This window comes from Urtica dioica, chromosome 6 (assembly GCF_054948205.1).
Source record: "Urtica dioica subsp. dioica isolate 48M chromosome 6, U.dioica_male_clone48M_v1_H2, whole genome shotgun sequence".
NCBI classification, from domain to species: Eukaryota; Viridiplantae; Streptophyta; class Magnoliopsida; order Rosales; family Urticaceae; genus Urtica; species Urtica dioica.
This window is the reverse complement of record NC_142761.1, coordinates 40,775,934-40,797,638: the sequence shown is the minus strand read 5'-3', so window position 1 is coordinate 40,797,638 and position 21,705 is coordinate 40,775,934. Positions and strand designations below refer to the sequence as shown.

The 21,705-nt window shown below is 36.3% G+C and overlaps 2 protein-coding genes across 3 annotated transcripts; one reads left to right on the top strand and one right to left on the bottom strand.

Annotated features, from left to right (window-relative positions):
- Positions 1 to 819: 819 nt before the first annotated feature.
- On the top strand, positions 820 to 20,833 carry LOC149394158 (putative aldo-keto reductase 2). 2 transcript variants are annotated; one of them, XM_089617266.1, is made up of 5 exons: positions 820 to 1,144; positions 1,227 to 1,430; positions 1,713 to 1,885; positions 20,028 to 20,130; positions 20,407 to 20,833. In XM_089617266.1, the coding sequence occupies exons 1-5, from the start codon at positions 908 to 910 to the stop codon at positions 20,743 to 20,745; spliced, it is 1,056 nt and encodes a 351-aa protein (XP_089473392.1). In that variant the 5' UTR covers positions 820 to 907; the 3' UTR covers positions 20,746 to 20,833. The 2 variants fall into 2 exon arrangements, with proteins under 2 accessions (XP_089473392.1, XP_089473391.1); XM_089617265.1 differs by lacking the exons at positions 20,028 to 20,130; positions 20,407 to 20,833 and adding exons at positions 2,000 to 2,102; positions 2,573 to 2,926.
- LOC149394159 (uncharacterized) lies at positions 14,704 to 16,440 on the bottom strand. The gene is made up of 2 exons (XM_089616993.1): positions 16,096 to 16,440; positions 14,704 to 16,028 (listed from the first exon to the last, which is right to left on the bottom strand). Exons 1-2 carry the CDS (start codon positions 16,438 to 16,440, stop codon positions 14,814 to 14,816), a joined length of 1,560 nt encoding a protein of 519 aa, XP_089473119.1. The 3' UTR covers positions 14,704 to 14,813.
- Positions 20,834 to 21,705: the final 872 nt, after the last annotated feature.

Genomic DNA, 21,705 nt, shown 5'->3' with positions numbered 1-21,705 from the left:
CTTTTTGGGTTCTTATTCCATTACACGACTTGAAATTCATTTTAGCTCTTGAATGCTTTTGGCTTTGTCTTAAACATCCTCTAGCTTTTTGGAATCTCGAAGAATGATTTTGGCCCATCCGAGACTAAGCACGACCAATCAAAACACATCACGTATTCACAAATGCTAAATACAAAAAACGTCTTAATAATTTGTACTTTAGATCAAATAAGATACAGGAGTGTAGCTCGAGTCCGAAACAACTATAGAGAAGACCTTCTCTATAGAGGAAATAATCAAAGTGGCTTGAACAAACTTATTCACGGTGATCACAACTTCGTAAACGAATCGTGTGTATCATTTTGTATTTTGTATCACAACTTAATTGATCACGCTAAAAAAAACTAGCTTAATGAAGATGTCACACACTTATAAGAAGTAATTAAGTATCAAATTCATGTGGGAGGTTCTAAAAGTGTTTTTCTTTTTCTTTTTTGGTTTATTAGTGTTCTAATTTGTTTTCGCATGCATGCCGTAGACTAATTAAGTCATGTAGAAGTTTTCAAGTTTCAACGAAATGAATACAAACTTAATCCATAATCGATTAGCTTAATGGAGAGATACGTCAGCAAAGAGGTTACTTTTCCATAATAATATTTTTTTTCTGCATCAAACCATATAATAAATAGGGCCACGAAACTTGTTCCATAAAGCGTACATTATGATGGAAAAATACGTAAGCAACTATGTAAGCCCATCCACCAGCCAGTCCTGCTCCAAAACTATATATATAGAGTAAATCATCTACCCACAGTTTGCTCACACTCGGCAACAAATTAATAACTCTCTCTCTCTCTCTCTCTCTCTCTCTCTCTCTCTGTTTTCTCTCTATAACAGACTCTTCTCTCGATCTCGTAAACCCAAAGAAATGGCGTCTGAATTTGCAGCTACGACGATGACTGTGAGGAGAATGAAACTGGGCTCACAGGGCTTGGAAGTATCGGCGCAGGGACTGGGCTGCATGGGAATGTCAGCAGCGTACGGTCCACCCAAACCCGACCCGGAAATGATCGCTCTCATCCACCACGCCGTCGCCGCCGGCGTCACGTTCCTCGATACCTCCGATGTCTACGGTCCCCACACCAACGAGATCCTCATCGGAAAGGTCTGTATTTCGTCTTCGTCTCTCTCTCTCTCTCTTCTCTTTCTGAAAGTGATTTTTTTTTTTTTTTTTTTTTTTTGTGAAGGCGCTGAAAGGAGGGGTGAGAGAGAAGGTTGAGCTGGCGACGAAGTTCGCCGCGAGCTTTACCGATGACGGGAAGGTGGAAATCCGCGGCGACCCTGCTTACGTCAGATCAGCTTGCGAGGCCAGTTTGAAGCGACTCGGTCTAGATTGCATAGACCTCTATTACCAGCATCGTATCGACACTCGCTTACCCATCGAAATCACGGTCTCTCTCTCTCTCTCTCTCTAGAGAATTTTATGAGTTTTCGGATGTGACTCATCTACCGAGGAGGATAAACTTGATACGAGTTTTTCAAGGGATGTGTGTTATAATTAGAGTACCCAAAAATCTGTCCACTGATCATCACTTTAACTAGATTAATCCTTCACTTTAACTTGTTTTTGCTCCTAGTTATTAAGTTTACTTTTATATTATTTTTTTGTTCTTTCTATTAGTTTTTTTGGGAGTGATTTGACAATTTGTGGGTTCTTGTGGTCCCTTTTGAAGATTGGGGAGCTGAAGAAACTAGTTGAGGAGGGTAAGATCAAGTACGTCGGTTTATCGGAGGCCTCGGCTTCGACGATCAGAAGAGCGCACGCTGTTCATCCAATCACAGCCATCCAGCTGGAGTGGTCCTTGTGGACGAGAGACGTCGAGGAAGATATTGTCCCTACCTGCAGGCAAAGATCCTATAGACCTATAAATAATTTGTGCTATGTTCTCAAAATGTTATTAAGATATAAGCAATCAAGTATTGCCATGTTCTCAATTTCATTTTTCTCTACATTTTTCAGGGAGCTTGGAATCGGCATCGTTGCATATAGTCCTCTAGGTCGTGGTTTCCTTTCGTCTGGCACTAAAATATTGGAGAGTCTATCCGATAATGACTTTCGCAAGGTAAGCTTTCAATGGGTTTAAACCTTTTTTTTTCTCTCTAAAGATCTGCAACTACAAAGTTCAAAATTTGAACCCCTAAATCATATTTTAGAGTTTGATTTCCATCTAAAAAAAAAAAAAAAGAGTTATTGGCGACAAAAATATTCGAAGTTTTTGATTTATTGCACTTTAATATTGAATCTTTAAAAGTTACGTGAAAAATCTTCAATGTTAAAAAAGTGTCTCTCTGTTACTACTTCAGTCACGATGGAAAAACGTGCAAGACTGAAATTCTCAATAATCGGCTGCAATAGTAAGCTATAATTGTATCTGTTTAGTCATTTGGTTGATACTTCAACTCAGAAATCAACAAAATTACTTCATTTGGATAATCCCTAAAATTGACATGGGGAAGATAGACTATTCATTTTGTCATGTTTTATATTGTATAATTAAGGATATAAAAAAAGTCTACCTCATTATCCTTGCAGCATCTTCCGAGATTTCAAGGCGAGAATCTTGAGAACAACAAAGCGATATTCGAGCGGGTTAGCGAAATGGCGGCGAGAAAAGGGTGTACTGCAGCTCAGCTGGCGTTGGCTTGGGTTCATCACCAAGGCGAGGACGTTTGTCCCATTCCCGGGACCACCAAAGTCAAGAATCTCGAGCAGAACATCGGGGCTTTGTCCGTGAAGCTTTCGCCCGAGGAGATGGCCGAACTCGAGTCTTACGCTTCGGCCGATGCCGTGAAAGGCGACAGATACGGAGGTACTTCCACCACTTGGGAAACCTCTGACACCCCCGAGCTGTCTTCGTGGAAACCCGAGTGACCACACATGTGCTCTTGTTACCTCTCTCACGCAGGGCCTCATTTGTTTTGTGTGCTCAATCACTCAAGTTAAATAAGGGGCTTATAATAACTTTGCAATGAAAATTCCAATCGATAATCTAGTTAAATGGTCGTATGTGCTGATTCTTATCAGGTTTGAAATATCAGTTACTTATCGTGTCGCGACTTCAAGTTTATTGGTTAACCTCTTACCGTGTTATTTTACGAGAGTATACTGCGTAGTATGAATGATATATGCAGTATTTGCTAAAAGAATCTAAACTACTTGTGGTGGTTTCAATATTCTCTAAAATAAATGTGGTATTTGCGACATCTTTTGCGATATTTGTGAAATTTGCGAAAACATTTTGGGCATGCGGTATCCGCAACAAAATGCGAAATTCGAATCCCTGTTTTCAGAGAAGAATACATTTTATTTTTTCTTGGGAAAATAACACATATATACGTGTTTTATAGTGAAATGTCGAGTTTAGCCTTTGATTTTTCAAAAATGTCGAGTTCATACCATTTGTTTAACTAAAATGACAAAATTATACCCTAAAATGGATAACAGTGTCATAAATCTCTCTTTCGTTGATAAAATAAACTAGTCATAGATTAAAATTAAATAATAAAATTCATATCTCCCAAGATATGACTTCATTCCCTGTTCGAATTGCAATTATGAATCTTGGATTCTCTGTTCGAATTTGTGATTTTGATTGACTATCAACTGTCGATTTTTACCCATTTGTCACTTTACGTGTTCTTCAGGATTAAGAGTATGTTTGTTTATTTTTTTAGTTTTTAAATAAATTACATATATAACGCGAATGAATAATGATAATTGATGTTTACATATAGATATTATAATCAACGTCAATGAAAAGTCAATAAAAATAAGATTCATTCAAGGTATAATTTCGTCATTTTAGTTAAATAGAGAGTATGAACTCGACATTTTTTAAAACCAAAAGTTAAAGTCGATTTTTCACTAAAACACAATATATATATGTCATTTTCCCTAATTTTTCTTTAGCCACTTCCATGGACAATTTACAAAAAAAAAAAAAAAAAAAATACAACAATTCAATGTGGGTGCTTACTACTTTTTAGTCTTTTAATTTTTTTTTTATTATTAAGAAATTAGAATAGAGGTGGGCGTCTTGATGCCATACATGTTCACCTCCAATTGGACTGAGTAATACTTTATATATATATATATGGGCGCTCTAGCTTATTAGCCTTTTTAAAACTTAAAATTGTGAAATAGCCAACGTTTTAGTAATATTTGATAAATAGCCAATCTTTGATGCAACAAGACATAATTACCCTTATTTTTTCCCCTAATTCTTTACCAAAAATAAATTAAATGAAAATAATTTATTTATACCTAAATACTCTCTCTCTCTCTCTCTCTCTCTCTCTCTCTTTATTACATTTTTAGCCATAACAGAGGTTTAAAAAAATAGCATCTCGCAGTTAATAGTCAGTAATAACTGTTAATAGGTTTCTACCAGAAACCTATTAACAGTTATTACCGACTATTAGTTAAAGCAGAAACCTATTAACAGTTATTAACGATTATTAACTACGGTTTTTATTATTTTGACATTTGTCCATGGCTAAAAAAATGTGACGAGAGAGAGAAAGAGAGAGAGGAGAGAGAGAGAGAGAGAGAGAGAGAGAGAGAGAGTGAACATGAAAAATAGATAGAGAGAGATAGAGAGATAACTAAGATCCTAATAATTATGGATTTTGAATAATAAATTAGATTTTATTAATTTCGAAAATAAATTATATTAACTAATTAATAAGGGTAAAAATGGTATAAATAATGTGACACATAAGCAGAATCGCTATAAATAAAAAAAAATTGAAACGTATGACAGAATGAAATTCTTAGGTTTGAATTGGCTTAGTCATTTACAAAACTTTATATATATTGTTTTATTTAATTTGGATGGAGATAGGGATGCCAATTTTATCCATGTATCCACGTTCCTGCATGATCTACCTGTAAGACTCTATTCGGCATAGATAGAGTTTTACCCGAATAAATGGGTAAATGGTAATGAGTAGAGTACGTATCTTACCCATTAAAAGTTATATTGGTATGAGTCGAGTATAATTTTTAAGTTATGGCTTACTCTGTGCCTTTTAGGAGTTTACTTGGACCCAAATCGATCCATTAAAAATAAATGGGTATGGATAAGGTATGGTATGGTTTAAAAAAAATTGTGGGTTGATTTTGTTTTGCATGATTTTATCCAGATCGTGCTAATTATTATCTTTGACGGAAGTATTAGAAATTTATTTGGATTTTAAGAAAATAACTGAATCACGATGGGCATAGGTTGTCCAAAATTTGTAATAATTTTACTCGAAAATTATATATGTTTTTAACATGTGATTCTTCTAAACGTTCGAGAATTATTGTTACAATTTATGTGGGGATTTATTTAATCTTAGTGATGAACATAAATCGTAATAAATAAAATCACGCGTGTCAAAGGTGTATTGTTTTGTCCATGCTACTTCAAGTCCTAATGTTTTTTATTGGTAAAAACGAGGAAGTGAGCTCTTTGATTTTTATTTTAACGATATGATGAATGACATGTGTTCTTTGATTGATTACGATAATAGGGTTGTATGCGGTACTAAATGCATTTTCTAATACATACGATATTGGTTTCATTCAATAAAATATGAGCACTCTCCAAAGTGTAACCATGTTTTTTTTTTTTTTTTTTTTTTTTGTTGAAGATAAACGGATTCTCATTAGTATAAGGAACACAATAGACCTAAGTCGAAGTGAATCTAACACTAAGTTCAAATAATCGCGTAATTTTGTGCATGTTTCCGATAAGAGGAAGAACAACGAGCACAAGTGAAATCGAGCACATATATGATGCTTTTATAATATCCACAACGAATGATGGAGAGATCCAATCAACCTTGGTCCAGTGACTAAGAAGAAGATGATTCTTCAGCCTGCATAGAGAATACCCTAATAGGAAATCCATAAGAGAAGACGGGACGACGGCTATTCCGCCTCCATAATAAACCAAATCAAGCCAATCACAACAATAACGTAAAAGTTTCGCACACAATCTAAAACTAAAACTAAAAAGAAAATCTAAAATCGGAACCAGATTCCCCGATATACGAGAGCCAACACCGATATGATGGGAGGATCATGACCACGAAGAGCCATGTCACACTTTTGTTGCTGAGAAACCACGATGCACCACTGTCGCCGAGGAGCTGAGCCCCTCCGCTGTCGTCGAGGCACAGAGTCACGCTGCCATCGCCGTGTGACAAGCCGCACCACCGTCGATGAGGAGTGAAGCCACTTCACCACCGAGGCTCCGAGGCGCACCGCTGACGCACACTACAACAATTACAACAATTACCGACGATTTTTTTCGTCGGTAATAACCCGATATTCGTCGCTAAATGTATTTAGCGACGATTTTAGCGACGATTTAAATCGTCGCTAAATGTCCGTGCCTAAATATATTTAGCGACGATTTAATCGTCGCTATATATTTACCGACGATATTAGCGACGATAATGTCGTCCCTAAATGTTGTGACGAGAAGTTTTTTTTCATTTTGAAACAGATAATTAGCGACGACTTTTTCGTCGCTAATTAGCGCGGGTAAATTTCCCGCGTGAATTAGCGACGACAAAGTCGTCGCTAATACCTTGTGTGTAATAATAATTAGCGACGACTTTGTCGTCGCTAATTATTATTATTTTTATTTTTTTATTTTTTTCGGCGTTAATTATTTATTTTTATGGTTTTTTGTTTATGAAATTCTAAAATGAAAAATCAAATAAAAACTAAATTATATTATCCAAATCAAGAAATATATAAAATCCGGTTACGTACGTTTTTGGTTATCGAGAAATATGTAAATAATAATCTACTATACACAAAATATCTAATAAAACACTAGTCGCGACGTTTGCTTTGTCGTCCCGCCGCTCGTTTCCCCCTCCTCGACGTGAAACGCTCTTCTGCTGGCGCTGAAGTTCTGCAGGCTGCGGCGTCGGAGTAGACTGACTTGGTCCGCCGGGCGTCGTCTGCTGGCTAGCGTCGGGAGTCCTCTGCTGGCCGCCCGTCGGAGTGTGGACACCGGGCGTCGGAGTGTGGACGCCGGCCGTCGGAGTCTGCTGGCTGTGGGATGACGGAGCGTGCTGCGAACTCTGCGGAAATTGAGGCATAAACGAGCTCAGGTTGAGGCCGGGCACCTGACTCTGTATTGCCTCGGCGAACGCGGCGAGGGTCGATGTCAACACCTCCTGCGAGATATATCCTGGTTGCGACGTCCCAGCCTCCAAACCGTAGACTTCGGCGACTTCAGCCGCCATCCGTGCTCCCTGTGGCACCAAACGTCCGACGCCGATCAAGTGATCAGTCCGCGAACCCATAATATCGCGGATCGCCTGCTGCTCTAGGACGGAAATATCAAATCCGCTCCTTGTTGCTCAGCCTCCGCTCGCAACGTGTTGAACCTATCGACCAGTCGATCCTGATATAATTAACTAGTTAGTATATATTAATCGAAAAATAAGAAAAATAAATGTAAACTTACATAACGTGCGGAGGCTTCAGGAGTCAGCCATTCGGACTTGTCGGACTGATGTTGGCGCTTGTAGTTCGCAAACAAGCTCTCGAAAGCGCCTGTCTCGGCGCTCTTCTGCATGTAAACAAAACTTCAAGTGTTAGATAATTTTAACGATTTGATGTATCATATAAACATAAAACTTACGTTCTTCATGCGGTGGGTCGAGAACCCAATCGTCTCCTGTCGAGTCTTCGTCTTCTTCTTCGCGCGATTCGCCTTGTTCTTCGCTTGAATGGCCTGTAATATAAGTAAACGTACACGTAAATAACAAATCGAATCAAATCCAAACCAGTACCTTAACTTCTAAATTTTCAATTTTGAAATAAAATAGTCATAGATTAAAATTAAGTAATAAAATTCATATCTCCCAAGATATGACTTCATTCCCTGTTCGAATTGCAATTATGAATCTTGGATTCTCTGTTCGAATTTGTGATTTTGATGACTATCAACTGTCGATTTTTACCCCTTTGTCTCTTTATGTGTTCTTCACGATTACGAGTCTGTTTGTTTATTTTTTAGTTTTTAAATAAATTGCATATATGACGCGAATGAATAAAGATAATTGGTGTTTACATATAGATTTTATAATCAACGTCAATGAAAAGTCAATAAAAATAATATTCATGGCAATGTTGTCTATTCCAGGGTATAATTTCGTCATTTTAGTTAAACATAAGGTATGAACTCGACATTTTTTAAAACCAAGGTTAAAGTCGATATTTCACTAAAACACAAGATATATATGTCATTTTACCTAATTTTTCTTTAGCCACTTCCATGTACAATTTACAAAAAAAAAAAAAAAAAAAAATTCAATGTGGGTGCTTACTACTTTTTATTGTCTTTTAATTTTTTTTTATTATTAAGAAATTAGTAATACTTAATTTGTATATATATATTTCTTTGTTTTATTAATCTGGATGGAGAGAGGGATTTCAATTTTACCTATGTACTCACGTGCCCGCATGATCTACCTGTAAGACTCTATTCGCCATAGATAGAGTTTTACCCGAATAAATGGGTAATGTTAACGAGTAGAGTACGTATATTACCCATTAAAAGTTATATTGGTATGAGTCGGGTATGATTTTTAAGTTATGGCATACTTTGTACCTTTAAGGATTTTACTTAAACCTAAATCCATTAAAAATAAATGGGTATGGATAAGGTATGGTATGGTTTAAAAAAAAAATTGTGGGTTGATTTTGTTTTGCATGATTTTATCCAGACCATGCTCATTATTATCATTAACGGAAGTATTAGAAATTTATTTGGATTTTAAGAAAATAACTGAATCACGATGGGCATAGATTGTCCAAAATTTGAATTAATTTTATTCGAAAATTATATATGTTTTTAACATGTGATTCTTCTAAACGTATGTGGGGATTTATTTAATCTTAGTGATGAACATAAATCGTAATAAATAAAATCACGCGTGTCAAAGTTGTATGGTTTTGTCCATGCTACTTCAAGTCCTAATGTTTTTGTTTGGTAAAAATGAGGAAGTGATCTCTTTGATTTTTATTTTAACGAATATGATGAATGACATGTGTTCTTCGATTGATTACGATAATAGGGTTGTATGCGGTATTAGATGCATTTTCTAATACATACGATATTGGTTTCATTCAATAAAATGTGAGCACTCTCCAAAGTCTAACCATGTTTTTTGTTGTTGTTGTTGTTGAAGATAAACGGATTCCCATTAGGAATTGGGTAAAATACCCACAAATACCAGAGAATTACATCTTAGTATAAGGAATACAACAGACCTAAGTTGAACTGAATCTAACACTAAGTTCAAATAATCGCGCAATTTTGTGCATGTTTCCGATAAGAGGAAGAACAACGAGCACAAGAAAAATCGAGCACACATATGGCTCTTTTATAATATCCATAACGAATGATGGAGAAATCCAATCAACCTTGGTCCGGTGACTAAGAAGAAAATGATTCTTCAGCCTGCATAGAGAATACCCTAACAAGAAATCCATAATGGAATAGGGGACGACTGCTATTCCGCCTCCATAATAAACCAAATCAAGCAAATCACAACAATAACATAAAAGTTTCACACACAATCTAAAACTAAAACTAAAAAGAAAATCTAAAATCGGATCCAGATTCCCCGACACACGAGAGCCAATACCGATATGATGGGAGGATGATGACCACGAAGAGCCACGTCACACTGTTGTTGCCGAGAAACCACGATGCACCACTGTCGCCGAGGAGCCGAGCCCCTCCAATGTCGTCGAGGCACAGAATCACGTGCCATCACCATGGGACGAGCCGCACCACCGTCGATGAGGAGCGGAGCCACTTCGCCACCGAGGCTCCGAGGCTCACCGCCGACGCAGAGGAGACGAGCCGCACTGCCGATGCCAAGGGGACGAGCCTTCGTCGTCGAGGAACCGAGCCGCCATGCCTCTGCCTCCAAGGAACCGTGCTGCAACAGCACCCATGACTCAAATTGTCACACAAAACCTCCATCACCATTCTCTGCTATTGACTCCTTTTTCCGGTCTCGGTCCGCCGTACCTCCTCCCGCGAAGCCAAAAGACACTCAATCGGTGACTGAAGTCTCCGTCGGGTTTGGCCCTGGGGAGAGGTCTAGATGTAGATGTGGAAAAAACCCTAGCAGCTGAGAGAGAAAAAGCTTTCAAGGAGAGAGGTTTTTATGAGTTAGTGTAACCATGTTTTCTTAATCGTTATTTTTTCAAAGATATTATTTGAATATGCTTCTTTAGTTTCACTGTATTCTAAACCAAATTCCCTTTTTAATTAGCCAATTTAATTATGGGTTTAATAATAGAGTCCAACTTTCTAAATAGCAAAAAAAAAAAATCACCAAAATACCCTCACTCGCTAATCCCCAATCTCCAATGTCACTCAACAAATCACTAGCCTTTTACCATTGACAAAACACTCTACCCGTCAAATTTATACCCCATTCGCCATCGACCTACATCGTCATCAATCTCCGCCGCCATCGCCATCGATCTTTGTCGTTGCCATCATCGGTCTTCGTCGCTATTGATATCTATCGCCGTCGCCATAGTTATCAAACTGAGTTATACTTGCTTCCATCTAGTCTTCTTATTTTTTGTTATTTTTTCTTATTCTTTTATGTGCATTTCTTGTATTTCCTTCAATTGTTTGTGTGTTTTTTTTTAGATTGGATTATTATTATTGAACCATTGATTAATGGGTCCAGTGGCTATCTAGCCATATGAAACGTTAGAAATTTTAAAATAGCCAACGTTTCGTTAATTTTTTGTAAATAGTCACGTCAATCTATTTATGCTACCAAAATAACAAAAAGCGCTAAACAAATTTCTAATAAATATGACTATTTACTAAATATTTACAAAAGTTTTTGGCTATTTACGAAAAATTTACAAAACGTTGGCTAAAATGCAAACGCTTATGTTTATGTGGCTTATATCGCTAAATTTTTGTTGATTAATTTGCGTGTGGTTGTGTATATTTTAGAGTGGATTATATTATGTTTGAATTGTTGATTATATGCATGTGAATTCTGGGTACCGATTGTGTATTTTGAAAACATGATTATCATTTTTGAACGCATGATTATCAATTTGGATTCTGGTTTGTGTTTAGGATTCTGGTGTTGGCAATGGAATTGGTTTAACACAATCAAGACTGGATTAACAATAATTTTTTTAGTTTTGACGATGGAATTGGTTTTGAGGTACTTATTTGTTTGTTATAAAAAGTGGATTAAATATTTTGAAAGTATGATAAAAAAAATATTTGAGACTGTTGGATTGAAGCCCATCAGTCAGTGCAGAAGCCCAACTACAAGCCCACTAGGCGAGTTACGTGTATGTCGTTTTGGAGGTTGGTGCACTGTTTTATCGTCCATATAGGACATACGACATATGAGCAGCTCTTCAATTCGAACTGTGGTTCTCGCCTAATCCAACGCCATACCCTCATCTGGCTGCTTTGTCTCTTATATAATAAGCTCGAGGCTTTTGTTCGAGTCATTACGTTTTGTTGTTCTAACCGCTAGGGTCTATCTGACATAGATCCTTCTAGGTATAAAGGCAAGCTTGTGTCAAAAGGCTGCACTCCAAGGGAGGGTGTAGATTTCACTGAAATCTTTTGACCAGTTGTCAAGTTCAAGACTATCAGAGTAATGTTATCTATTGTGGCTTATCTTGATCTATAACTTGAACAACTTGATGTAAAAACTGCTTTTTTACATGGTGAATTATATGAAGAAATATTTATGAGACAGCCTGAAGGGTTTGTAGACAAAACAAATCCTGAGCATGTTTGTCTCTTACATTAATCTTATATGGTATGAAACAAAGTCCAAGATAAAGGAACAAAAAGTTTGACTCTTTTGTAATGAGTATTGGTTTTAAAAGAAGCAGCTATGATAGTTGTTTCTACTACACTTCTCCGAAATATAATCATGTCTACATTTTATTATATGTTGATGATATGTTACTTATCAACAAGAGTGTGGAAAAGAAAGACAAATTGAAAAATAACTCGGACTCTGTTATTGATATGAAAGACTTGGGGCATGCCAAAAGAATCTTAGGCATGATTATGGAACGTGACAGAATGAGGTTCTGGCCTAAGGTTCATCAAAAACCTTATTTGGAAAAAGGTTGTTACAAAGTTTGGGAGCCTTCACTGCAAGTAAGTTTCTATGCCTTTGGCCCTACATTTTGTTATGAGCAAATCTCTGTGCCCTTAGTCGAAAACTGAGATATTAAAAATGGAAGGTGTTCTTTATGCTAATGCTATTGGCTCATTGATGTATGCCATGATTAGCAAAAGACCAGATCAGTCTTTTGCCATATCTCTATCGAGCAGATTAATTTATGTCCAATCTTGGTGGTGAACATTAGACTGCACTGAAATGGGTTATAGCCTATGTCCACCACAGAATCAGAATGCATAGTAGTTTGAGATGTTTGCCTTATGAAAAAGGCTCAAATGGTTAGTCAATCTGCTATATACATCTGAGTAAAAACCCATTTTATCATGAAAGAACGAAGCATGTGGATGTCAAGTTCCATTACATCAGGGACTTGATAGCCACTAATGTGATCAAGTTGTTTAAGATAGACATTGAAGATAATCCTTCTGATACGGGCACTAAAATTTTTATCGTTGCTAAGTTAAAGCATTGCATGGACTTACTGTTTGTTGAATAATTGTTTGCAGGTACTGATTGATGAAGTTGTTGAAGAAGCCGTAGTCTGTACTAAGTGAGTCTTGATTGCATGGAGCTGCATAGCTTTCAGGGTGGAGATTGTTGGATTGAAGCCCAACTGCAAGCTGACTAGGCGAGTTAGGTGTATGTCGTTTTGGAGATTAGTGCTCTATCGTATTGTCCATATAGGACTTACGACATTGGAGCAGCTCTTCAATCTGAATCGTGGATCTCGCCTAATCCGATGGTCATACCCTCATTTGGCTGCTTTGTCTTTAATATAACGAGCTCGAGGCCTTTGTTCGAGTCAACATGTTCTGTTGTACTTACCGCTAGGGTTTACTCCTCCTCTTATTCTCTCTGAGTGTTGTATTCTTGTGTGATCATCTTGATTGTGTTTCCTTGTGAGAAACTGTGAAAAAGACTCGCATGTATTGTGAGATTGAGTGACTTTGTAAAGTAAGAAGAGTTGGTGAGGCTAAGGGTGTAATCAAGACGATCATAATACATCCGACGGAGCTCAATGTACACGTAGTTCTTTTGAGCAAAGCACGAGAAAAAACTTGGTTGTGTTCTTTACTTTCTATATATTTTTGGTTTGTGTTTGCGTGTTCTTGCAATTCGTGTGATAGTTTTAGGCAAAAGTTACTACAGATACATTATATGTCACACATAGCTACATGTATAAAAAAAATTTGTTGTTACTGCTATTTATCCTTGTAATGCTTGTTCATATATTTAGGTAAAAGGTTACATATATGACTCCAATTGTCTTGTTCCGGCTTTGAGTTGCGATTTGTGGGACTTGTCCGTCGCGTGTTTGATGAAATCCCCGAGCGGACATTGGGTGAATGTTCTAAGTCGTTGGTCCGATACCGAAGTGCTTTTGGTCGGAAACGATCTTGCTTTGTTTTCACATATACGGTTTTTTATTTTCTGCAAACTAAACCAGAACCGCAGAGCAATGAAGCGATTAGATTTCAGTTTTGACAACTTCCTGAAGAAAGAGGAAAATGCAACGGAGAAGTGAGAGAGGAAATGGCACACGTGATGGTACATGGTGATGGTCCTTGAAGAAGGCTTGCTCTGAGTCGTCTCGAACACAACTCGGGCCTCGACATGCTTGATATTGTTGCAGTGAATTTGAATCAGCAAGGTATTTTCTATGGTTGAGTTTACTGTTTACAATCTTAATAAATCTTTTACATTACTATAAACTGCTTACAATTCTGAAAATATTTACCATTCTGAAAATGTTTACGATTTTGAAAAAAATTTACCGTTTTGAAAATATCCCAAGAGAGCTCAATCGTGACAGGCGTTCAAGCTGCGTGATAATGTCTTGGAGTTTGTTCACAATCAGGTAGCTAGTATTTTTATCACTTAGAGATATTTTCTCTATGCGACAGAGACTTTGATATTTTTATTATGTTTGAATGAATGTGAACTTAAATGTGTTTTAGGCTGATTGCCTTTTATGTTATAATGAGTTGAAGGCACATATTAGTTTTACTACAAGCTTTGAGAATATGAAAATATTGCGTAGGGAAGTAGACGAGCCTTGCGACCAAACAAATAACTAGAATATCTGATATCGTTGGATCGATGAGTTGTTCTTTCACATCCACTCTCTCGAGCTCGCACATGGAAGTGGTTGGTAAATCTCTCTCTCTCTCTCTCTGTTGGTTGTCTGTAATAGTGACTTGTATCGAAATATCATGCCTTTACTTCTTTTACAACTCGTTTTTATCAATACGAGTCCAGTACTATCATCACAGTCACTAAACGACAACCTAATTATTGTGATTTCAAGAACATTACGATCAAATGCTTAAATTTGGTTTCAAACAGATACCACCATGCCTTTGACAAGTGGAAACAGCAAAGAAGACAAAGTTTTTACATTCAGAGTATTACATTTGGTTTCTATGGAATATGTTACTCCACCTTACAGAAATAAAAAAAAATTAAAAAAGAGAAATAACTAACCTTGACATGTCAAAACTAAGACCAGTACATATTCGAAATTAATAACCTTCACCGCCTATTGCAGGGTTATTTTACGTGCTTTTCAACCTCATTTCATGAATCTTCTTCAAACTGTTCCTTGCTATATAATCAGGTACCACGCCGCCATAGATCATATCCTTGAGAAGCTTGAGAGCAACACCTATTTGATCCCCCTTTATGTAGCCTTGGACCAGAGTGTTGTACGAAACAATATTCGGCATAATATTCTTTGATGACATTTCTTCAAACATCTCTGTTGCCTTCTCCATCTCACCTTGTTGACAAAACCCATTTATTAATGTGTTGTAAGTTATCAAATCTGGCTTCGAACCATGCTGCACCATATCTTCAAACAATTGTTGAGCCTTATCCATCTTCCCATCTCTAGAAAACCCGTCGATAAGAATATTTACAGTAACGATGTTAGGATAGATATTTAGAGACACCATCTTATCAAACAACCTCTCGACTCCTTCCATATTATTAGAACGACACAACCCACATATCAAAGAGCTGTATGTCATAATGTTTGGATTGATATCTCTTTGAATCATCAACTTGAACACAGCCCAAGCGTCTTTTGTCCTTCCAACCTTGGAGAAAGCATCGACTAAAATAGAGTATGTTATTACATCCGGCGATACACCTTGATCCTTCATTTTGTCAAACAGCTCTTTCGCTTCTCTCCGTAAGCCCGACTTGCACAAACCGTAGATCAAAGAATTGTAGGTGTAGATATCGGGCTTGAGACCCCTCTTACTCATAATTTCAAAATTATCCAGTGCCTCTTTGCCTCTTCCATTTCTGCAAAGAGCATCCAACATTATATTGACAGTGATGATGTTGGGGAGAATTCCAGAATCGACCATCTTCTCAATGAACTGCTTTGCTTCTTCCAATCGACCAACCTTACACAACGCATCAATCAGAGAAGTGAATGTGACAACATTAGGCTGGACACCTTTTACTTCCATCAATTCAAACAGTGAGATCGCATCCTGGATTTTATCGACTTTACAAAGTGAATCAATGAGAACACTGTAAGTGTGGACATTAGGCGAAACTCCATCATTGTCCATGTCAGCTAGAAGTTTCTGTACTTCTTCCAAGCGGCCAGATTTGCATAATCCATTAATCAATGAAGTATAGCCAACAACATTGGGCTGAAGACCGCGGCTGGTAAGGTCCACTTTTAATGGCCACGGAGAGAACTGAGAAGCCTGACTTCGCACTGTTTGACCGCCACAAACATTTGGCAACAATGGTCAAAGTACAGACGTTGGGCTGGAAATCAGTTCCACGAAACCTAACGAGGTGTGAGTACATAGAGACCACAGTGGAGAACTGGTTCTTCTTCGACATTGAATCAATCAAATAATTAAAACTCCGAACAGAGGGCGTTGGTCTCATATCAGAGAAGGTATCGAAGAGTCGCAGAGCTTCGACCACAGTAAAGTCTCTCGATTTGCACCGAGATTGGACCAATGCCTCAAACTGAGCATGTGAATTGTAATTACGAAAATGGGCAAAGAGAGAAGCAGAATTACCGGTTAAGAATTGGAAAGCTTTCATCTTCAAACCCATTCCCAATCTCTGCAATCCGGAGCTCGTCGATTCTCTACCTGAAGCTCTTCTGCTCAAGATGTGAGGTTTTTTCATTTGGTTTTGCCTTTTCATTTATGTATATAATCTATTTTATTTCGGACTCTTTGTACTTCCACAACTCCCTGGATAAAAGGGTTTTTTAAGCGTAAACGTACCCTTATCAATTTAAAACCCTTAAGTTTTATTTATTTATTATTTTTTTTTTTTTTTTCAATCTCGAGCTTTAGTTATAGTTATTTTTTTTATTATCAGTTTAAGTTAAATGCTATATATACCTTGTTTTTTAGTTTCGTATTTATTCTTAGATTAACCCTAAGTTTTATTTATTTGTCAAATATATCCTTTTTTTAAAAAAAAATTCAACGGACTTTCTATTGCGAATCTACAAAGAATAACATAACTAAATTATCAGCTATTACACATCTGAATTAGTTTATCCCTGTTTTCCATTCTAGCTTATCTGGTTTAGTCACAAAAATATATAAAAAAAAATGAAGAACACTTTTTTTTATGTAAAGAATGAACAACACTCTAACTCCAATAAAAAGAAAATGAAGAGTCCATGTTTAACCAGATTTGGTGCAAGGGATTAAGAGACAAGGTAAGAGTTATTATCAACAATAAAGCTCCGTTCTTTTAATATTGAGCTATGCTTTTTTTTTTTCAGTATCTTTTTTTCTTTTTAAAGTGACTAATTTTTTACCACATAACTCCTAACGTTTCCTCTTAAATGTTTTGTTTTTTCCTCTTACAACTGATGTAAGTATTTGGGTCAGTGCAATTACTTTGGTTAGAAGTTAGACTTATTTATTTATTTTTATTTTTTCAAAATGTTACGCTTTTGTGTTTTATGTGTGTGTTTTATTTGATACGTGAGCATCATGTGTTATTTGTATTAACGTGTTGTGTTAATTTCAGATTTTGATAACATGCCGATTCATTCAGCTTTGGATCTCATGATACCAAATGTTAGGAGGTGACCAATGTTCAAAATATCGGGATATATCGGTGATATATCGCCGATATATCGTTTTTTGAAGAGTCTCGGTAAAATATTTGTTGTAATCGTTATCGTTTTATAAATATCGTTAAAATATCAATGATATATCGATAAAATACCGATATTTTTTAGTAGTTAAAAAATACAAAATATCGCAAAATATCGTCCAAATTTAAAAATATCGTTTTTTTATTTTTTTTATTATTTATATCTTTTACTTATTAATTTTACTTAGTATAATGATATTATCAATATTTCCTTATTTATATTTTATAATACATATAATTATATGTATGACAAATAACGTATTATATGTATATATGATATCTATACTAATAGACTAAATAATTAAATATATAATACTATTCCTTTTTATTATTTTAAAGAATATTTGTAATGTAGTATAAAAATATAACAATTTCTTTGAAAAAAAATATTTTATTATATTTTTTAATATTGAGAAAGTTATGTAAATATTAATAGTGTATATCTATACAAAAAGAGTTATAGGTTATATTTTATTATATTTTGTTATAAGATTTTTGTCGATATATCCGTCGATAATCAATATACAATTGATATATCACCGATATAATCGGTAGTCGGTATTAAAATTGTTATAGAATATATATCCGTAAAATAAGAACCTCGGTGTGAGTATCGGTATCGATATTTTAAACCTTGGAGGTGACAAATGGAACTTCTGGTATTGCAGAAGTTGGTGCCTAAAGAAGTAAACAATCATAAGCAAGCCCGGCCCACCCTTTAAGCAACATAGGCAACTGACTAAGGTCTCACAATTTTTTTTTTTTTTTAAATAATGTCTCAAATGATGGGAAATGACATCAACTAGTAATAATTTTAATAACTTGGACCAAAATAGTAGCAGTTATGTTTTTGGACATTTTTAAAAGTAACTGTAGACTTATAATTCTACAATTAACATCTTTAGATATATAAGTTTACAGCTACTAGTAAAAGTGTCTAAAAATGTAATTGCTAATCCAAAGCATAAAAGTTGCTATTAGTTGAGGCCGTTTCCCTCAAATGATTCAGTGGAATCGTATCTACATGGGCAGGCCTCAAATGTTCTATTTTGCTAATGAGAACTTTTTAATCGTGTTATTTGAGTTGTACATCTAAATGTTACTAGTAAAAAAAGTCAAAACAGTTGTGGTATTATATATATGGGCAAGGCAGGGCTGTTGAACATAGGCATGAGCGAACTGAGAATCCTGACTTTGCAGAGTTTGACCGGCACAAACACTTAGCCACAACAGTCAGAGCACATATGTCAAGTTCGAAATCAGAGCCGCGAAAACTGACGAGATGCGAGTACATAGAAACCACAGTGGAGAACTGATTCATCTTTGAAATTGAGCCAATAAATTGATTGAAACTCTGAAGAGAGGGAATGGGTCTCAAATCAACGAAGGTATTGAATAAACGCATAGCTTCGACCACTGACAAGTCTCGGGATTTGCACCAAGTTTGGTTTATTTATCAATTTCAGCCCTAGAAGTACGAGTAGAAGCCATAAAAAAAACGTGGTACTAATTTCGTTAGTTTGTAGAAAAACACCTAATGTTTGCCAATATGTTTTGCTTTCTTCTCAGAGCTTGTTAAAAATATCTCGACGATTAACCGTCAAAGACCTTGTCAAATCATATTCTTCTTTTTCTATTTGTCTCAAAATATATATACAGGAAACTAGTTTGCAAAAATATAATTTATTTGATAAGAAATTATAGTAAAAAAAACTGACATAGTGATATTAATGAAAAATCGTGTCAAATAGGCAACCCATGATGTTTGATATTTTTAGGAGCTAGAGGACATAAAATATTTTCATAAAGGGCTTTGTATAGTCACAAATTTTGTTTGATTAGTGATTCCCTCTTATTGTGCCATAAAGTTAGCTCCTTTAAAAACGTTGTTGAAGAATGCATTGTGAACATTTACTTGATGAATATTTCCGTTTTTAGTCACTTCAAGTGTAAAGATAACTTTTAGAGTGATTTGTTAAGGTTCAACATATAAATCTGACTTAAAATCATAAAGCAAAATTTGCGAAGAACAAAATAAAGAGCATACAGTTTTATAGTGGTTCACTTTCAATGCGAAAGCTATGTCCATTTTGCCGTTGGAGATTCTCACTAAAACCCAAATCCGGAGAAAATGTGTTTACAACTCTCTTGCACTCTACAAAGAACATCGGCGCATATAATATTTATAGGGAAGAAACTAAGGCTAATAGACAAGCCTCATTTTCCCTTCTTAAAATACTCCCAACTAATAATGTTTTGTGAAGGCGTTTAAAGGAGGGGTGAGGGAAAAGATGGAGCTCTCGACGAAGTTCGGGATCAGCTTCGCCGACGGGAAGAGGGAAAGCCTTTCTTTTCTGTTGTCATTTTTGAATAAATTGATGTTTTGTTTGGTCTGTTTACTTAATATTTACGTTTGTAAATATATAAAATTGGCTATTTACCTAATATTTAGTATTTACCAAACATTGGCTATTTAGCAATTCTCAACGTTTAAGCTGGCTATTTTGCTAAATTACCCTAAATAATTTGTGCTATGTTCTCAAAATGTTATTAAGCTATGAGCAATCAAGTATTGCCATGTTCTCAATTTCATTTTTCTCTACATTTTTCAGGGAACTTGGAATCGGCATCATTGCATATAGTCCTCTAGGTCGTGGTTTCCTTTCGTCTGGGGCTAAAATGTTGGAGAGTCTGTCCGATGTTGACTTTCGCAGGGTTAGTTTCCTATGGTTTTAGAACTATTTTTTAAGGATTTGCAAATACCAAGTTTAATATTTGAACCCCCTATATGATATTTGATAGTTTGATTTCCATCTTAAAAAAAAAAAGTAAAAAATAATCGGCTGCGATAGTAAGCTATAATTGTATCTGTTTAATCATTTTGTTGATTCTTTAACTCAGAAGTGATCAAAATTGCTTAATTGCTCAAAACAACCAAATTACTTCATTCGGATATGAAAAAGTGTCATCTCATTTTTGTTTTTGTTTCAGCATCTTCCGAGATTTCAAGGCGAGAATCTTGAGAACAACAAAGCGATATTCGAGCGGGTTAGCGAAATGGCGGCGAGAAAAGGGTGTACTCCAGCTCAGCTGGCGTTGGCTTGGGTTCATCACCAAGGCAAGGACGTTTGTCCCATTCCCGGGACCACCAAAGTCAAGAATCTCGAGCAGAACATCGGGGCTTTGTCCGTGAAACTTTCGCCCGAGGAGATGGCCGAACTCGAGTCTTACGCTTCGGCCGATGCCGTGAAAGGCGACAGATACGGAGGTACTTCCACCACTTGGCGAACCTCTGACACCCCCGAGCTGTCTTCGTGGAAACCCGAGTGAGCACACATGTGTTCTTGTTACCTCTCTCACGCAGGGCCTTATTTGTTTGGTGTGCTCAATCACTTAAGTTAAATAAGGGACTTATAATAACTTTGCAATGAAATTTCCAATTGATAATCTATGTCTAAGTTTCTCGATCTTTCATACATGTTGAATAAATTCAGGAGGTGGAAGTGGGCATGAGCCGGCACATGCCGGGTATGTTTTTGCTTCTCCGACCGTCGATGCGATTCTAGCTGTATAATTTAATTTCTCTTAGATTCGTTTGATCCTGATTGTGTATAAAATTGGAGAATGATATAATGTGTCTGAACATCAGGGAATTCGAGCTGTAACTGGGCCAAAGGGGTATCTTCTTATTGTCAAGGTATAATTCATTTTTATCAGATATATAGTCACTTCGAGTCTCCACAAATTCCTTTTTTGTTTTTTTTTTTGTTAAAAATATGTAGCATGTGATTCCAACTTTCAGCCATTCTTGACTATAAGAGTGGAAATTGTTGGATCTTTAATCCAACATGTTGGATCCTTAATCCAACGTTGGGCTTATATGTTAAATAATTATGTGTTGTGAACTGTCAATAAAGATGGCCCGTTAAAAGTGATCTAATTTGGTGTACGGATATTGGGCTTTAATGTATCTAATAGGTTGTGGATCTTTAATGTGTAGACCACTATGGCTTCTATTTCTATGATGGGCTGAAATAGGAAGTCCGCTAGGTTAACTTAATGGTTGCCTATAAATACGACTGGTCCCTAGGTCACACGTAACATTCTTGTCACTTTCTGATATCCCGTCGTCAGAGTGGAAGAAGAGAGAAACAAAGGGCTCTCTGAGGTATACGCGTTGATCTAGAAGACCAACTGTCATGGATTCATCAGGTACGCTTCCGCTATTGATTTAGGTGTTCTGAATTATTCAACATGATTCGGTCATGGAATTAAGTGATGGTTTTCACC

What these genes read in the sequence shown, in the direction of transcription:
- LOC149394158 (XM_089617266.1), top strand. Translation starts at nt 908, where the DNA reads ATGGCGTCTGAATTTGCAGCTACGACGATGACTGTGAGGAGAATGAAA. An exon ending in ACGAGATCCTCATCGGAAAG is followed by an intron (nt 1,145 to 1,226) that starts GTCTGTATTTCG and finishes TTTTTTGTGAAG; the next exon opens with GCGCTGAAAGGAGGGGTGAG. An exon ending in GATATTGTCCCTACCTGCAG is followed by an intron (nt 1,886 to 20,027) that starts GCAAAGATCCTA and finishes TACATTTTTCAG; the next exon opens with GGAACTTGGAATCGGCATCA.
- LOC149394159 (XM_089616993.1), bottom strand. Translation starts at nt 16,440, where the DNA reads ATGAAAAGGCAAAACCAAATGAAAAAACCTCACATCTTGAGCAGAAGA. An exon ending in AGAACCAGTTCTCCACTGTG is followed by an intron (nt 16,029 to 16,095) that starts GTCTCTATGTAC and finishes TCTGTACTTTGA; the next exon opens with CCATTGTTGCCAAATGTTTG.